General features: G+C 44.1%; 1 protein-coding gene across 5 annotated transcripts in view; it reads right to left on the bottom strand.

Annotated features, from left to right (window-relative positions):
• PXYLP1 (2-phosphoxylose phosphatase 1) overlaps window positions 1-19,642 on the bottom strand; it is a 63,210-nt gene that overhangs the window by 30,536 nt on the left and 13,032 nt on the right. For 3 of the 5 annotated variants that reach the window (XM_054552714.2, XM_002814109.5, XM_009239362.4), the window contains exon 2: window positions 3,866-3,997. In XM_054552714.2, coding sequence (XP_054408689.1) covers window positions 3,866-3,944 — 79 coding nt within the window. In that variant the 5' untranslated portion in view covers window positions 3,945-3,997. Of the gene's footprint in view, window positions 1-1,784; window positions 1,883-2,076; window positions 3,838-3,865; window positions 3,998-18,806; window positions 18,913-19,642 lie in introns of those variants that run through there. The other 2 variants (XM_054552715.2, XM_009239364.4) reach the window with 2 other exon arrangements.

The following is a 19,642-nucleotide window of genomic DNA, read 5'->3' as shown; positions in this document are numbered from 1 at the left end:
CTGGCCAATCAGGGCCCTGACCAAGAGGGAAATCCCAGATATGGGTGCCATGTGCTCAGTATAAATTAACCCCATCATGGCCAACGCCCTCTGATTAAAAACAAATGCATGCGTGATCTATTTCAAAAGCTTTCCCCACCAAGTGGCTGAAGTAACATAAGCTCTGGCAACTTCTGGAACACCAGGAGCCCTGGTTTCTGATGATGGTGCACTATGAAGGAACTCTGCACTGGTTTGCTTAAAAGGTTTATGTTGGCTATGCTTCCATGAGCCAAGGGTTTTCCCATATCTCCGTTCTCACAGCAACCTTGCAAAACAGCAATAATTAACTCTATTTTACAGAAGAAGGAATAGGACACACAGCCACTTAGCAGGGAAGCTGACATTCAAATTATGATTCTAGAGCCTGCGTGCTCCTGTCACACCACCATTTTGGGAATGGTGGTCAGAACATGGAGAAATGAGCATAAAATCAGCATTAAGAAAATGCAAGGGCCAAGGAGGGAAGTGAATGACTACAAATGAGCACAAAAAGCAGAAACATAACTCATGATTCCTAAGTCTTCACATCCTGACAGTATTTCCTTGTTGCACTAAAAGAGTCCTTTAATTTGAAGTTATTTTTCCACTTGTATGTATTTAACTACAATAACCAAAAATATCTATGCCTTGCCTGTTCCCTTCTACAATTCAAACATCAGGAATTTCAGAATGTTTCACCTTCCAAACACAAAACATTAAAGACTTGAAAACAAAAATGGAATTATTTTTATTAAAGACTATTAGCATATAGCAAGTCATTAGCACCATTTAAGATGAACATATTTTGAGAAACTGTGAACAATATCTTAATCTTTTCTGTATTTCCTTACTACCTCCGCTTCCATAGTGTAGAAAAATGTCAAACACACATAAGCACTTAATAAATATATGTGGGTTCACTCATACTTTCTGTATCCAGAGGAAGACATACTTATTTAAGCAATCTGATTTTTGAATCGTAACCTGGGCTATTTCTTTTTCATATTCAAAACATCAGGAAAATAAAGCTACCAACAAGACCAAATAAAATACATGATCATTTCAGATAACAAAGCCATACTCTTTACTTAAAGCATGAGAAAACCGAGTTATACTTGGTTGCCTCAAATATGTTACTTAAAGTAATTATATATGCTAATTTGGTATTCAAAAATAAGTAAAAAGAAATGGTAAAGAAAAAAGTCCATATATTTTAGGATAAGAATGAGAACATAAGTGGTATATAAGCGTAAACCTGTGCATTATGAATTAGTGCCGTTTCTTACAGCATAATAATAAGCAACCAATAAAGCAATTAAATAAATAGAGCAATTAAACTCACTTCTACAGAAATGGGGAAATTCCAAAGTTACAGTTTACCTAAAAGAAGAGCAGTAAGAACGTCCATATCTTAATATCTTTCCGATCTCCAACGTATCCAAGAATAAAGAGCTCAGACCCAGACAGGCTAATTTACCCTGCAAAATTTTCCTTAAAAAAGTATGGCTGAAAATTGGCTTTCCTAAAACAGAAGGTACTTTCAGAAGAGTTATATAAGCAAAACACACAGGCCAATTCAGTGACGTGGAAACCAGCTCATGCAAGAGAAATGCCACAAACACAAGTAACACACATTCATGTCTCAGAACCTGTCAGCTTCTCAAAATAAAATCAGGGTTGATTGTAACATCCTACTTCTCCAACCAAAGGATGGAAAATTTTTAATGAAAATTTATAAACAATTAAACTACTGAAAATCTTACCACACTTTTTGGAAAGGATTCATATTTTACAATTCATTTGCCATCTGGAATATTTTTAAACTTCTGATGCCCACCTTCTTTTGACCTCTTTTCCAATTCTGGAAGGATAAAACGAGTATTTTTAATTCTTTTTACTATTAGAAATAGCCTGTCATATGCATGTGCATGGAAATATGTCACAATTGGAAGTGAATCAGGGAAACTTCCTCAAAGCCTCCTCTCTTGAAACCACCTCCTCCTAGAGCCAAGCCTTCCCCATGTTCCTCTGTGCACTCATAACATTCCCACTTACCGAGCCACCTGCCCTTCTTTCCATCATTCAAACTGCAACAGAAATGCCCCTCCTCACACAGCTGTCCTGGGTGGTGTGGGTGCCAACTGCTTGTCTCCTACCCATCAGGGTGAGGTGGTTAAATGGAGAGAAGGCAGGTGACAGCAACAGCACAATTCCTGGCATCACACAGATGTTTTCTCAGCTTCAAATACACAGCAACAGAAGGAAAGAAAATAAGGGTCCATCTGCTTTTTAGAGCAGGCATGGATTCATGCATTCAGCAGACATTTACAAAATATTACTATGTGCTGGGCAGTGCTGGTTCCTGGGATACAGAGAGAAACAAGATGTGGTCCTGCTCTCAATGAGCAGACAATCTGGTAGGAGGAAGAGACACAAGAACTGAAAATTATACTAGTGCATGGTTAGTGAAAGGAGGGGGCCAGGCGTGGTGGTTCAGGCCTGTAATACCAGAACTTAGGGAGGCCGATGTTCTTACTGCTCTTCTTCTTCTAGGTAAACTGTGACTTTGGAATTTCCCCATTTCTGTAGAAATGGAGTTTAATTGCTCCATTTATTTAATTGCTTTATTGGTTGCTTATTATTGTGCTGTAAAAAATGGCACTAATCCATAATGCACAGGTTTATGCTTATGTAACTCATGTTCTCACTTGAGGTCAGGAGTTTGAGACCAGCCTGGGCAACATGATGAAACCCTGCCCTGTCTCTATAAAAATACAAAAAATTAGCTAGGTGTGGTGGTGCATGCCTCCAGTCCTAGCTACCCAGGAAGCTGAGGTGGGAAGATTACCTAAACTCCTAAACTCAGATGTTGAGTCTGCAATGAGCTGTAATCGTGCTACTGCACTCCAGCCTGGGCAACAGAGTAAGACCCTATTTCAAGAAAAAAGGGGGGAAGGAAGGAAGGGAAGGAGGGAGGGAGACAGGTTCAAGGATTCAGGGCCTCCTGATGTATATAAAAGAAGCACCAAACCCTTAAGTATTCCTGGAAGGGTCCTAGAGGAGAAGAGGCAAGGGCTGAAAGGGAAATGATGAGAGCGGGTGAGGAGGAGAACGCTCTTGGCAAAGGAGCACCAGGATCTGAGCACAGAAGAAGCAGAGAGGGGCCACAGGAGGGCAAGGGGCCTCCCAGAAGACCATGGGCCACCATTGAGGGGTTGCCACTAAGGAGGTCCTGGGGCCACATCTGTGTCTGAGAACAGCCACTCTTAGGTGAGCTGTAGCGTGCATAGATTTGGGGCCTGGCCAGAGCCTAGGAATCTCAGTGGAGGATGCTGCATGGTGAGGCCCATGGCCTGGCTTTATCAGAGTTCTCCTGTTTCGTCACAGGGGATTTCCCATGCAGCCCCTGCTGCCTTGGGGGTGGGTTTGATACTGGTGACCTAATCTCCCCACCCTCTAAACAACTCCAGCCCCACGGCTGACTGAAGGCTAAACAGACACCCAACTTGCAAGGACCCAATCAAAGGGCCAAACACCTCTGCTCTGTGTGGCTCAGCATAAGAAGTCAAGCAGGGCCACTTAGTGTCTCCATCTGGTGAATCTGAACAAAAAATCTGGGAATAACCAGGCAGTTCAGGAATTCATGCAAAAGTCAAAAGAGCACACAGAACACTGCTCGGTGGTTTAGGATCCCTCCTTGCAACTGGCCACTGTGAGCGCCAACAATAAAAAGACTTCGTTGTCTTCAGCCTCATTGTTCATTTATAAAACAAGGCTTTGGGGCCTCCTTGTTTCCTATGAAGCCTCTACCCTCCCACGACCTGCGGTGCCCGGCTCTACTCACAGAACTGCAGGCTGAGGCTCACAAAGGCCAGCAGCGCAGCCAGGGCCAGCAGCAGCAAGAAGCGGTTGCGGAAAAGCATTATTAAGTATTCTATTTTCTCTTCATGGTTTCACCTCAAATCGGGAACATGTCCTGTGAATAAAGCAGAGGTGATAAATGAGTGTTTAGAGGTGGAAAACTAAATTTGTCAACTGAAAATAATCTGATTAGCCCAGTCCCCTGGCAGGGAAGCATGCATCTCTAGCTGGAGAACAACAGCATGCTCTACGATTAGTCTTTGCCCCCAAATAAGCCCAAGCGAGAATGCTCCCTTCAAGTTAGTAAGCAAAAACCAGTTCATGAATGCTTTGTTTATCTGACATCAACAGGGAATAAGATATTTTACAGACATGACCTTTCCAAGGAAAAACGCAAAGGATGTTTATTGAGTATTTACAATGTGCTGGACAATGAGGGAAAAATGAGGGAAATCTTCACATGGACTCATCTTGCTGTGACCTTTAACTTTAAATCTTCAACGTTTTTTGACGGACATTCTGCTGAAATGATCTTGGTATTCTTTAGTTGTAATTGTTAATCTGAACAACAATCATTGCAACATGTCCCACAGTAATGCCTTGGGGGATGGTTTGGGTGTGCAAAAGGATTTGCTCCTACACTGACTAGCTCCATCTGCTAATTGAGACCTCCCTTCATCCTGGACCACTAAGCCTCCTGTTTCAGCTGTATCCATGGGTCTTCTGGAAGCCTCGTCCTGCCTATTCAAAATTCCCTTAACCACATTAGAAGTGTGCAAAAGGACTTTTTTAAAAAGCTGAATAAGGTCCTAAATGTCCCTTCTGTGAAAAAAAAAAAAAAATGAATGACTACTATAACTTTTACCCTATCAGTTTTACAAGTCAAGTTTATTTCCTGGTTCTCTTTGGGATTTTAAAGAGAACTTGCAAACCATAGTCTCTTTAGAAAAGGTTCTTAAACTATAGTTAGATTGTAACGGTAATTTCAAACTTGAATCTTTTCCCCATTCAAATATAATCTTCTTCAGAGACCAGACAGACAAAATCAGATAAAAGCTCATCTGCTAATGCGTGAGGGCTGCGTAACTGTGAATATAACTGAATATAGCCATTGAGCTGCACACCTGGGGTGAATTCTATCTCAATAAGCTGTACTATGAAAAGCACGTCTTTTGGGAATGAAGCAGGAGCCAGACTCCCAGAGCCCCTTGCCTACCACTTCCTCCCCAAGGGCCCAGTAGGTGACTTTGAAAACCCACTTGTTTAAGGGACCTGTCAGACTTTCTACCAAAAGAGAACATTTGCTAACAGATTGATGAAAACACACTTGCACCTTACGATTGCGCCTGTGTGTCCAGTAACCAGCATCTCTGTTAACAAACAGATCCCAATTTCATTTTATTTATTGATTTTGTGGTTTTGTAACTCTATTTGGCATATGTGACAATCAGCAGTTAGTTCTCACCCACATTGACTAGATTTTTGAATGTGGTAACAGGTACATAGGTAACCAAATATAGAGCTTGTTTGTTGAAACTTCATCCTCATTACGTTTCCTGGATAGCCGCGCATGATGGTATGGAACATGCCTTAGTCCTCTGGCCCAGACAGCTTTGTTGAACCTGGTATGAATGTGCACATCTGGAGTTCCCCTCCCCTTCAATCTCTCTGAGTGCTGGAGAGGCACTCTTCTTGAAGCCCCTTCTTGAATATGCTTCTTGAATATGCTTGTGAATATTGATGGTGTATTTTCAGGTCACCATCTTGTTAATGGCGGAATGGCCCTTCTTCTTGCCACCCTTCTTTGTGGGAGCCATTCTCCCAGGCCCAAGATGGAAAGGAAGAGCTTGAGGGAAACACTTCTGTCCTATGAGTCACTATGCCTAACTGAGAGTCAGTGCCTCCATGCCCCAAGCTCAGTACTACACGTACACATGTTCTCCTGCACATCCCTCCCTCTGCAGTTCTGGTGCAAATCTTGTCTTCAGGCCTCTCACTCTGGGCCTGGGAAGCCACTGTGCTGGCCCTGGGGAATCATCCACCCCCGGTTTCTGATGCCGCATGGTTTCTTTTGTGTCATCACCTCAGAGGCCGACCTGCCTGCTGGTTGCCCTGCATTTGCACGTGGGAGGCAAGGGCCTTGTTTCTGCTGCTGGGTCATGTCTTGTCCCTCAACTACTTCCTGCTTCCATGCTCTTAAGGGATTTCCCCCTCCCTGACTCATGGGAGAGGCCAATAGAACAGCTAAGTATGTTTCCTATGGTCTTACTTGATACTGCATTTTCTTCTTTCTTGTCTTTTTTTTTTTTTTGAGACAGAGTTTCGCTCTTGTAGCCCAGGCTGGAGTGCAGTGGTGCGATCTTGGATCACTGCAACCTCAGCCTCCTGGGTTCACGTGATTCTCCTGCTTCAGCCTCCCGAGTAGGTGGGATTACAGGTGCCTGCCACCACACACCCGGCTAATTTTTGTATTTTTAGTAGAGACAGGGATTCACCACATTGGCCAGGCTGGTCTTGAACTCCTGACCTCAGGTGATCTGCCTGCCAAAGTGCTGGGATTACAGGTGTGAGCCACTGTGCCCGGCTGACACTGCCTTTTCATAAGAGATTAGCCACAGTACGGTTTACAGTTGTCTTCAGGCAGGCATTCGGTGGAAACAGTGGCTACTTGCTATAAGTCTCGGTTTTATAGCATGGTAAATTGTTGCAGTAACAGCCCCCAATTTTTTCATGCCATTTGTATCCATGGGCTTACCTGGTCTTTTCCTATACTGACTTTTGGCTTGGCCAAGGAACTTGTTTTGGCCATGGGACAATAGCAAATGTGTTGCAAGCAGGGACTTGAAAAGTACTTATGCATTGGGGCTTGTCTTCCTTTGCTACATTTGCAACACTGAGACCACCATGTGAAGACCCTAGGCCAGACTGCTGGGGCATGAGAGACCACATGGAGCCAAGGTAAGCAGTCCCTGCTGAGGCTCCCTTCAAACAAACTGCGGTGACAGCAAACTGTCACCACAACTGTGAATGAGGCCATCCCAGACCACCCTGCTCCAGCCACGCCACCAGCAGATGGTTATCAGTGGTCTTCCCAGACTAAAAGAACTGCATGGCCAGTCCCCAGAATTATAAGCAAATATAATGGTTGCTATTTTAAGCCAGTAAGTTTTGGGAGCTTGATACAAAGCAAAAGCTAACTGATACAATAAACGGGAAATGCCTTGCATCTTCACCAGGAAATTCTAAGCCAGGATCTAGATCTCAATATCCTCATCTGTAGGCACGACATGAAAATCTCCATCTTGTCTACGTTCTTTAATATGCGGAGTGCTTTTTGGGAAAACAGCTATATTTAGTTTTAGATTTAAATATGTTAGGTTAACCAGATGGCCGGGATCGTGTAACTGCCTGACTGCTTCTAGTCTGCACTGCTGACATCACCTATCTGTGACTTTTAATTTGCTGAACAGTGGGAACATTCACCGTTTCCCCTTGATACTCTCTGGGGTCTGCACCCTCCCGCTTCTGACTCTCTTCTGATAGCCTCTAGCATGGTCAGCATTCCCATTATTTCTACTTGTGCTAGGGACTAGTCTGGTGTGATCACAGCCCTAGGGGTGTATGTACACAGCCTGGCCAGAGGAACACTGAATCCCAGGATGCCTTCTTTTGGAGCCCATTTCACTAGAAAACTTGAAGATAATGATCATACTTTAGTCTTGGTTTTTTAAAATGGCTAAATAATGATGATAGAATCCAAAATTCACATGGATTTGAAGAAGTTTGCAGCTGAAGCTAAGACCCCAAGGAGTAGGGGTGTGTGTGTGTGTGTGCATATGTGCGTGTGTGTGTGTGCGTGTGTACATGTGCACGTGCCTGTGTCCAACATGGGAAGTGGAGTGCGTGGTTCTGCTGCTGTGGGTGTTTCTTTGCTGGGGACACTTCAGTGGAAGAGACTGAAAGGAGACCTAATGCGGTGTAAAGGACGAGGCTCCAGAGATGGGCAGATCTGTGTTCAATTCCTAGTTCTGCTGCTTATTTTCTGTGTGTCTTGACAACTGGCTCCACTTCTCTGAGCTGCAGGATCCTGCTTTTTAAATAAGACTGAGGATAAGAGACAAAAGAGCAGGTGGTGGTGGGGAGCAAATCTCACAACAGGCAGAGCCCTGCTGTCGAGCAGATATGTACTATGTCTGACTTCCACACTCTGGAAGAATCACACAGACACCTATACCACAATCTAAACACAAGGAGTCACCCTTTTCCTTGAACTATTGCTTCTGCTCCATGCTGTGGCTCTGCTTTCAAATTCTGGCCACTGGCCCCTCCCCTACTCACTAGCACCATCCCATCCATCAGAGTAGGCAGCCACGTCTGCAACCATGTTCATGGCTCCTCTGCCATCGTGAGCCTTCCTGGGGGCTGACTCAGCTGTTGTGTCCCTGCCTTGCCCTAGGTTTTCCAGCCTGGAACATCTGCCTCAGCCTCTGTTGGGCCCCACCCCAAGAGGATGAGGTTCCAGCCAACTGGCTCTTTCTGGCACTGTGGTTCAATCTCCAGCCTGAGTTTTCCAGAGCTCCCTTTCCCCGTTTCCATCTCCAGGTAGGTAGGAGGCTCCTGCAGCCACTCAAGAAGTCACGCAGTCCTTGGTTCCCTTCCTGCCATCTTCCTGCACTTCTTTCCACAGGAGTTCTGCGCCTACCCCTGGGGTCTACGGCAGCTCCTCAAGACATCTGGTGAGACTCATATAAGTCATGCCAGGCGACAGCCAGGATTCTGAGCCCAGAGCAGGACCCCCACAGCCTGCTTGCTCACAGCCCTAAAAATAAGATCCACAGGAAGAGTCCCTGCTTCACCAGCAGGGTGAGGTGCTATGGGATTACAGCTCCCACATCTTCTAATCCCCAAACATCTCTCAAGTCCCATCACCTTCTGTGGAAAAGATGCTCTTGGCTCAATATGGCATCATGACCAAATCCAATTCCCACAAATACTTCTGTGTAAACAACTGCTATATGTCCAGGCTGAACATGAAATAGTTGTCAGTCATCACATGTCTGTTGGGCACAGCTGCACTCCCCTGTGCTAAACCTACGTGGTAAAAATATCTGAAACCTAGAAATTGAATTATTACTCTGAATTCCTGATGAAACAGCAAAAACAAAACAAAAAACAGAAAACCCAGCTAACTCAATTCAACCTTATTACAAGTCTGAGCTGCGAAAGAAAAGATTTTAGAATACAATTTTGAAACATAGTACTAGTTAATAAGCAGTTCCCATTACATTATGATGAATGCCATTTCTGAATTAAAAGGAAAAAAAGAACATGTCAAAGGAATTTTTACAAGCTACCATTCTACCACCAGAGAGTTCCTGAGCCCAAGTCTTGGCCTATTTTTTACCTTATAAGAGCTGAAAACACCACATCTAGTGACAAACTCTGGTCCAGGCTGTCCTTCAAAGTGTACAGAATTTAGGGTTTTAAACATGACCACAACTGCTAGAAAGAAAATGTACAATTACCTTTCATTTGTGCAGTTAAAATACCATTACCAAGAATAGAAAGGTAGTATTAAAGAAAATGCTTCAGATGTATTCTACACGTTGATTTTTTTGGTCAGAATCATTTTGGCCTAAGTAAATACAGCATTATAATTAAAAAAAAAACCCTTCAAGTCTGCAATTGTGAACAAAATATGAGTCAAGCAAAGGTAAAAGCTATATCTTAATAGTTCTCCTTCTCCAAAGTCACATTAAAATGGAGTTTAATTGCAAAATCTAAGATGCTTGCCCAAGAAAAACCAACCTTGAAGTCTGATGAAGATGGGCAGATTCCAGAGCCTCCTGGAAACCCCAGGAAGGCACCTGGGATGAAGGGGCTGTGAGTTCACAGCAGTTATTCACATTCCAGAGTTCTTCACTTAATTTGCAGGCTCATTTCTAAAAGCTGAAGCCAGTTCACGCACTCATTCATTCAGTCAGTCAATTCAAAATAACATTTCCTGAGAGCCAATAGGTGCCAGGCACTATTCTAAGTGGTAAGAACACAGGACACAGGATACAGGACACAGTTTTTGTCATATGGAAGGTCCCACCTGAAAGGCACTAAAGTATTTATGGGAGAAATGATACAAGACCTAGGACTTGCTTTAAAATATTCCAGAGGGGCCGGGTGTGGTGGCTCATGCCTGTAATCCCAGTACTTTGGGAGGCCGTGGCGGGCAGATCACTTGAGGACAGCAGTTCAAGACCAGCCTGGCCAACACAGCGAAACCACATCTTTACTAAAAATACAAAAAATTAGCTGGGCATAGTGGTATACACTTGTAATCCCAGATATTCAAGAGGCTGAGGCATGAGAATAGCTTGAGCCCCGGAGGTGGAGGTTGCAGTGAGCTGAGATTGCGCCACTGCATTCCAGCCTGGGTGACAAAGAGAAACTTCATCTCGAAAAAAAAAATTATATATATATTTATAATTTATATATTATATATAATATACATAGCTAATATATATATTAGTTTCATATATATATATATATTTTCCAGAGGAGATAAAAAGGTTGAGGGGAATAGATGAAAAAAGATTGGCAAAATGGTGACAATAGTTGAAGCAGGGTGACAGATCCTTGAGGGTTCATTATCTGCTCCTCTCTGCTTCTGTGTATGTTGGAAGTTAAAGGTGTTTTTTTTTAGAAAAGTTTCAAGAAGTTTTTTTAAAAAAAGAAGTGTAGAGTCTGGCGAGGGAAGTAGGGAGTAAACAGATCACAAGGCTCTATCAAACCAGTGCTATCAGGAGGAAAGAAGACTGCATCCAGGCTAGGATACGGCAGATTGGTTTTCTGAAGTGGCAACGCCAGAACTCCATCTTGAAGAGCAGATTGGTGTTGGTGCATCTGTGATTGAATTTTAGGAAAACAGAATGAACTCAAGGGATGGTGTTAAAGGTGGTGGGGAGGTATCGGGTTGTGAAAGGAGCCAGAGAAGGGAGATGATACATCCAACACTGATACACGCAGGGAAGTGTTGTGCCTAGGGAAAGCCAGCTGCCCAGAGGCCACACAGGCAGAGCTGGGGCACCCCTGCCATGTCTGGGTCTGCTTCTCCAAAGGATGGGCTTGCCTGGCCCAGCACCCACAGCCCTCTACCCAGGCCAGCTTCCCCACTGACCTCAAGGTGTCCTACCATCAGTGGGACCAGAAAACACACTCACTGATTCTCACTCCCTCCCTGGAGTGCCCTCTGGGCACTAAGCTGACTGAGCTGCAGGATGGAGCAGGAAGAGGGGTCTGATTGCAGGATTCACGCCACCAGGCAGGCCAGCTTGAAAGACAGGCCCACTTCATGGACCTACCCTTATTTTCTAGGGCCAGGGTCCTATCTCCTCCCAGCATCTGGCCTCCTTGGGGAATACTGGACAGGAGCAGGTCCAGAGGCCTCCCTGCCCCTCTCAGCAGGGGCAACATATTGAAGGATACCTAATAGTCATGAGGCGTGGCTCCCCTGGAACATTTTGCACTTTGCCGCACCACAGACCCTCCCAGGCCCTCTCTCACCTGGGGGTCTCCTCCTGAAAAACAGCCCATCTTCTACCCTAGGGTGGTGAGGGGTGATTTGACCTGCGTCACTGTCATGCCCAGATGTGATGTGGAGTGGTAACAGCCACCTCTTGGCTGTGGGGAAGCCAGTGGGGAGCTGAGGTGGTGCTATGGTTTGGATATGTGTCCCCTCCAAATCTCATGTTGACATGTGATCCCCAGTGTAGGTGGGGCCTAGTGGGAGGTGTTTGGGTCATGGCAGTGGTTCCCTCATGAATGGCTTGGTGCTGTCCTCTTGGTGGTGAGTGAGCTGTAGTTCTGTTAGTTCATGTGAGAGCTGGTTATAAGGCGCCTGGGACCTCCTCTTCTCTCTCTTGCTCCCGCTCTCACCATGTGATACGCTGGCTCCGCCTTTGCCTTCCACCATGATTGTAAGCTTCCTGAGGCCTCAGCAGAAGCAGATGTTGGCACTACGCTTCTTACAGCCTGCATAACTGTGAACCAAATAAATTTCTTTTCTTTATAAATTACCCAGTCTTGGGTATTCCTTTACAACACAAAATGGACTAACACAGGGGGTGTGCTGATCAGTGCTGCAGATTGATCCTGAAGCAGGCCCTCAATAAAGGGCAGCACCAAACTCAATGTTCTTTACCCTGCTTTAAGGACCTGTTATGATCTGGCTACACCCCACAAATCCCACCTCATTTCCCAGTCATACCCACAATAGGCTGTTAAATGCATGGGCCTGGGGTCAGCTGGCTAGGTCTAGAGCCCTGCTCTACCTGATAATAAGCCACAGTTTCCCCATCTATGAAGTGAAAACAATCTCTGAGCCCATTTCATAGGTTGTATAGGGAGGGAGTCGTGGGGTTAAGATATGTAAGGAACATGGTACAGTGCCTAGCCTCTGATAAGCTCTCAGTAAGTATTAGCAGTGATTTTGCTGATGGTTTTAATACCCACCAGCCACAAGTGAGCTACTTACCCTACTTCTCCCTTGTCTTTGTTCCCTCTCCCCAACTCTAGAAATAGAATCTCCACTGGACCATGCCAGAGAAGTCAGAGTTTGAAGAGGTTTTAAATATCATTTGGTTCAAACCCCTTCATTTACCTGAAGAGAGGCCAGGGCAGGTCTGAGGGGCAAAAGGCTCCAAGCTGCTCACGGAGGCTGGCCTGCATGGCTGAAACCCTTGCTTCACATTCAGAGTGGTACCCAGCAATCTGCCCTTGTCACGTTCTTCTTCACTGTAGCAGACATACCATGTGGCAGATGCTTCTAAAGTGTCTAAAGACTTACCATGTGGCAGATGCTTCCCCAAGTGTCTATTCCTTCCTTCCTCTTATGAGCAGAACCCTCTGGATTTTAGCTGGATATATGACCATCCAGCTAGAGAGAATATTTCCTAAACTCCCTTGCAACTGGTTGTAGTGATGTGATCAAGTTCTTCCAATGAGTCGTGATTGAACGTAATATGGTCATTCCAGATCAAAAGGAAGCTGCCTGCCCCAGACCACCATCCTGACTTTTTTCTTTCCTATTCCAGGCTCTGAAACACTGGCATGATGAGGAGCAACTTTCACCATGCAGATGGAAGCAACATCCTAGTGGATGACAGAGAAGGACCCTAGATGACCCCAAGGTGCAAGGCCACCCATTCCTTCATTGCCTTCCAGCTCAAATCATTTTGGGAGAGAGAAATTAATCTCACAGCATTTTAATCCATTGTTATTTCACTTCTGTTTAAGCAGACAAACCAATTTCTGATCTAGAACTTGCTGTTAGCAGAACGCTGGTACTCTTCATGGGGCTCCCTTCTGGAGGTGTAATGAGTAAGTGCACAGGCGTTCATGAGCTGCATTAGGCAGAAAACCTCATCACTGACCAGGCTGAATACCACTCTTAGATATGATATGAGACACTGTTGTGGTCACCTTTGTTCTTTTTGCACTTTAGTTTTTGTTTTATCTTAAATAATTCATGTATCTATAAAGATGGCTTGCCTGCAGGTAACAGAAAACCCTAGCAAGCAAAGAGACTCATCCACATTCTCACATGACAAACCATAGTATTAGGACAGCAGCTCCAAGGCTAGTTGATTCAGCAACTCCAAGCATCAATGGGAAACCAAGAGCTTTCCATGTCTGTCCTCTTACTAGGCTTGCTTCTCTCAGGGTCGCAAGCTGGCAGCCACACTGCCAGGCATCACAGCCATACTCAGCCATGGGCAAAGGCAGAAGGGATAACTCTGTTCATTTCTACTAGAAGCAAAGAAGCCTTCTCCAGAAACCCCTCCCCCAGGCTGCCCATCGCATCTCACTGGCTGAAGTGTGTCATGTGCCCGCACCCAAACCAATCACTGACACTGGGAATGGATACAACGACTGAATGGAACCAATCAGGATGCACCTCCTGGCAGAGGCCCATGCAGGGATAGAATGGGCAGAGGCCTGAATAGAGTCAGGGCTCTGTTAGGAATAAGTGAGCAAGGGGATGTTTGTGACAACTCACAACTGGAGAAGGTGTGACAACATGCACAATTATTCTAAAAAATTATTCTCAAACACAGTCATCTGATGACAGTACCACAACTTTTCAGATCCAGTAATCAAAACACATACAGTCATAATTATATGTTTAAAAAACATCAGTGCTGGTTTGCTCAGGTGTAATTCAGCAGAGACAAACAGTAGAGCAGCCTCCTGCAGCCTACTGACCGTACGTCTTCCACTAACAGATCTTTTGTTTCATATTTTACGTTTTTAACATATGCAGCATTAATTATTTACCTACCATTTCTTTCCTAAAAGGATTTGAGGCTGATAATCTGCAGATTTCGTATTTTTAAATCCCTGAAATAGTAAACTTTTTTTTTTCCTTTGTGAATTACATGTTCTAACCACTCTCTCCTTTGAGGTTTTTTTTCCAACTCTACAAAGGATAAACTTGTCAAGGCATCTGATCATTTCTCAGGGCCAGAACAGACGAAAATAACTAACCCATCAAGCCAGGATTTTCACTTTTATGTACTTTTCACTTATTATTATTATTATTTTTTTGACATTTTGGAACAAGTCTGTGTTCCATCCAACATTACTGCTTTGCTCTTTCTTAAGTTTCGAAGTAGCTACATCTGAGACTGGCATTATTATTTTAGAATGTCGAGAAGCTATAAGTACCTCAACAAAGAAAGGAGAACATGCAGTTGGCATGATTTACTCATCACAAAGCCACTTTAAAAATATAGCTGTTTTTAAAAAAATTTTGCAAGCAAAGTGTGTCAACTGAAAGTTTCTTAAAATGTCAAAGAAAGCACGAAAGGATTAAACAGGCAGGCTGCAAGACTGGAAGTACAAGTGGCATAATATAAAGGCTTCAATGATAAAAGTCAAACTTTTAAAGGCAAAAAAAAAAAAAAAGCTTACAAAGTCCTGAGACTCATAGTTGTGCAATGTAAATCAGGCACACCTGAAAGCACAGGTTACCAAGGCCTGCATTTCTGTGTTAACAATATTATATAGGAACGGGATTTTGCTCTGGATGGACGCATGGACACGAGCACTCACGCATGCCACTGAGAGGCGTTTTGCCCAATGAGGCCTTTTTGGGCTGAGATCACACTTACCTACAGAGCTTTGGCAAGACCCTGTGCTCACTGGCAGGTTATTCTATGACTCATTCATGAAGAGGAGTGGGGCACCAGGAGTCCTGTAGCTCGTTATCACTGCCAGTGCCAGTGGGCATGAACTTTATGTCCTTAGAAGTAAATCTGAGAACACAGCTGTCTCACTTAGTGGGAGGTTGACAGAGTCAGTATAGAATGAGCCCTCCTGCCCACGGAGGTGGCCAAGCGTGTGTAGCCACTGCTGGTGATGCTACAGAGGGGCTGATGTGGGTGACCTTTCGGAGCCCTCCACGTGCTGAGATCCAAGGATTCTCTGACTCAGATCCCAAAACAAGCTCTCAAAACACACACACATACACACTCTCTCTCTCTCTCTCTCCATATATATATATACATGTGTGTGTATATATATGTGTGTGTGTGTGTGTGTATATATATATATATACATATTGCTTCTTTGCACTTATAAAGTGACAGGTAGAGCAAAAATAGAGCTAAGAGCACTGTTACCTACAATTACGACATTTAGCTTTGGAGGAAATCTGAACTGCATCGAGTCCCAGCTCCCTGCCAGTAAAGTAGGTAATAAGACTCTTAAGAGGCCAGGCTCAGTGGCTCACTCCTGTAATCCCAGCACTTTGAGGCCGGGGCAGGTGGATCATTTGAAGTCAGGAGTTCGAGACCAGCCTAACCAACATGGTGAAACCCTGTCTCTACTAAAAATGCCAAAAAAAAAAAAAAATTACCTGGGGGTAGTGGCGGGCACCTGTAGTTCTAGCTCCTTGGGAGGCTGAGGCAGGAGAACTGCTTGAACCCGGGAGGCGGAGGTTGCAGTGAGCCAAAATTGCGCCACTGCACTCCAGCCTGGGTGACAGAGTCCATCTCAAAAAAAACCAAAAAACAAAAAACAAAAAACAAAAACTCTTAAAAGCTCCAAAGCTTTGATTCAGCTTAGCTAACAGTTGTAATGAAACACACAACTCCAGGTTGATGTAACTTAATGAGAAATTTGGGAGCAAAAGTGGTTGACACAAGTAATTTTGAGAATGAAAAGCAATGGGGGTGGCCATGATCCTTGTTTACACACCAGTTTCCACAAACTGCAGCTAACTGAGCAAGTACTTATTCTGTATTATCATCATAAAATCAAGTTTCTAGATGGAGTTTCTTACTTAATATGTCTATCAAATAGGGCAAAAAGCTATACTGTATTATTTAGAGGTTTGTTTTTGTAGTTCTCTTACAAGGCCCATGGAGTTACTGCTTGGGCACTGTTGTGTGTTATAGGAAATTGCAGTGGTGGGAATGTTTGTTGTAGAATGTGAACTCTTGGTTATAGAAAGTTGACTCTACCCACCAACTCTGTGATAATGAACCGCAGATTGCCATATCACTGATTGTGATATAATAACTGATAGAATCAGGATGGACATCTATGCTTCCTCTCTTTAAGCCAGAGGACAAGTAATCCTAGAGGACACTTACATTTCAAGAACATACCTGAAAGCCTTGTTTTATAAGACAAATCATTCTAACAGATTAATTTTAAAATCTTGTTTTCCAAGAAGGACTGTCTTCTGTAATCTTCCCATTAGGGAGTCATCAGATCTCTGGTCTTTTAGTGGTTCCCATAACGCTCCACGGATGTCAACCAAATACTGCCCATGGCCTCCATGGCCCCACCTACCAGTGCAGCCTCACCTCAAGCCCTCACACTATGCCTCTCCCAGACCCAGACATCCCTCAGCCCCACAGAAGAGCCTTGCTCACTGGGGACTCCAGGCCTGGGTCAGCTGCGCAGATGCCTGGAACATCAAAAGGGCATCACTCCTGCTCCCCAAGAATGAACCTGAGGTGGAGAAACCTGTTACTCTTGGAGCTGCCTGAGGCAGGGGAGGGAGGTAAGACCCCAAGGAGTATGCTGGAGCCAGCACACAAGGCCACTAGACTGCCTTTTTGGGAGGACTCTGGTGAGCTGAGACAGGTAGTGGGTTTGAAGCCAAGGCTGAAGTGCTCAAAAACACAGAGAATGAGACCAGTTATTGCCTGAATAACTGTGTGAGACACATGTATGAGAAACAGCTGGCTGGGCCTGGCCTACCTCCAGACTATGAGGAGAAGTGTAAAATGACGGCTGTTTTAAGGCACCAAGTTTGGGAATGATTTGCTATGTGGCAACACTGAGTTCCATGAGGCTGGGAACTTTGTCAGTCTTGCTCCCTATACATGTATCCCCAGGGCCAAGAACACTGCCTGGTCCAGAGCAGGTGCTTAACCAATATTTGTTGAGAGAGTGAATGAATGTATGAATGAAGAGATTAATGAATGGAGGACTCACTACAGCCAGTAGCAATCCCGCCACCTGCCTCCAGCCAGCATGCTGCCTCTCCTCTGTGCCTCCACTTTCTCACTTTGTTGACTGCTGACCATGCCCTGGATCCCAGCTCAAAGATCACTTTCTCATAGAGGCTGCCCTTCAACTCACCCGCCTTGTTTAGCACCCTGTCTCATACTCTCAAGTTACCCTGTATTTCTCCTCCATGACACTTCTCAGCACTATCATTATGTAATCAAATGACCATGGTGAAATTCCTGGCTGGCTGGCTGTCTCCTGCGACCGACCCTAAGCTACATGACAGTAGGGATAGTGTCTGTGTGTTTGCAGAGAGCTGACTGACCACCTGTCAGAACATTTCTGAAAACTGGCAACATACAGCCAGTCTCATCTTAGAAAGTGCCAATTCTTAGAGAGCTCTCTTTTAATATTAAGCTGGAATTGACCTCTAACTGCTAGCCTAACCCCCAACAAGCTTTCCAAACCCATTACACCCAGGTCATCCTTGCCACGCAGACCCCAGGCGACCCAAAAGGCTAGGTGTCTTCTCCAGGTTTACTCGGTAAGTCGGGGGAAGAACTAGAGTTTGAAGCCAGCTCTCCTGACTTTCCAGTTCAATGCTATTTCCATCACACCACACTGACTCCTGGATGTTTCCACTGACATTAAATGCTCTGAAACCATCATAATCTCTCTATCCAAACAACAACAGCAAAGCTGTGTACTTTTCATAGCAGAATGCATGGAACAGGTCAAGCTTAACATATAACACAGAGTATACAATATCCATATATAACAAGAGCTCATGGTGATATTTTAGGGACCTCCCTGCCAAATACCTAAGAGATGAGCCCCTGAGCAAATAGCCAATTTGGATTTTCATTTGGTTCTTGTCTATTGGACACTTCTTGTGCCAATTCTCTGCAGGAGGTGTTTCTTCTGCTTTACTTTCTTTTCTATGACTTGTCATTCCCAGGATCTTTGAAGATCAAAGACACAAATAAACTAAAATAAAAAACACTCCAGGTGATCTGCAATAGCTCAACAGGCCAACAACCCTCAACAACTGAGCTTTTGGAGAGAATGCAACGAACAGAGAAAACGTCTCTGACCTAATGTGAAAGGAAAAAAGGACAGAGAACAAGGCATGGCACGATTCTAATCAATATGTATAGTTATGTATATGTTTGGAAAACCAGGATGGAAAGAAATATACATTTAAAAATGAGCTGGCGGCCAGGTGTGGTGGCTCATGCCTATAATCATAGCACTTTGGGAGGCCGAGGCGGGTGGATTACCTGAGGTCAGGAGTTCGAGACCAGCCTGGTCAACATGACGAGGCTATATTTAGTAGAGACCCCTGTCTCTACTAAAAATACAAAAATTAGCTGGGCATGGTGGCAGGCACCTATAATCTCAGCTACCTGGGAGGCTGAGGCAGGAGAATCACTTGAACCTGGGGGGCGGAGGATGCAGTGAACCAAGATTGCGCCACTTCACTCCAGCCTGCATGAAAGTGCAAAACTCTGTCTCAAAAAAAAAAAAAAAAGGGGGAGTTAGTGGCATTTCTTACCTTTCAGATTGGCCAAAAAAATTCACCTCTCACCTGTCATGAATGTTAGTTAGTCTCAGGGGGATGAGTTCTTTCATACACTGCTGGTGAGAGGATTAATTAGAATAGTATCTGTGAAGGGGAAATGGTGGTCTCCACCAAAACAATAAACATGCACATCTTTTGCCCCAAGAATTTGTATTTCAGGTTTCTATCCTACAAAAATGTTACCACCTATGTACAAAGCAGCATTAGGAGTCATTATAAAAATGTGAAAATAACCGAAATGTTCATCCATAGGGAAACAGTTGGAAAATCACAGTTTGTCCAAACAATGGAACACGATTCAGTCTTAAAAAAAGAAAGAAGTGGGGCTTAGGTGTGGACAGACAAGCCTCCAAGAAATATTGCCAAGTTAAAAACAAAAGACAGAAAACAAAAGTAGCAGCATACTAGATACAGTGTAATCTTACTTAGGTAAAACCAACGCTAGCATATCCCAACATATATATGTAAATTTTCGGAAAACATAAATTTACAGAAAAAGGTCTAGTAGGAGATGGCTGCTGAAATTAACAGTGTCATCTCTATTGTGAAGTAGGAAGAACTTTCCAATATTTACTCACATATTTTAATGTTTTGATTTTATAGTATGTTGGGTGCAAATAACAAAAAAAAAGGTGAGTAATGACAGAGGAAAACATTATA

This window comes from Pongo abelii, chromosome 2 (genome assembly GCF_028885655.2).
Source record: "Pongo abelii isolate AG06213 chromosome 2, NHGRI_mPonAbe1-v2.0_pri, whole genome shotgun sequence".
NCBI classification, from domain to species: domain Eukaryota; kingdom Metazoa; phylum Chordata; class Mammalia; order Primates; family Hominidae; genus Pongo; species Pongo abelii.
The sequence above is the reverse complement of the archived record's forward strand: the minus strand, read 5'-3'. Positions and strand labels throughout refer to the sequence as shown.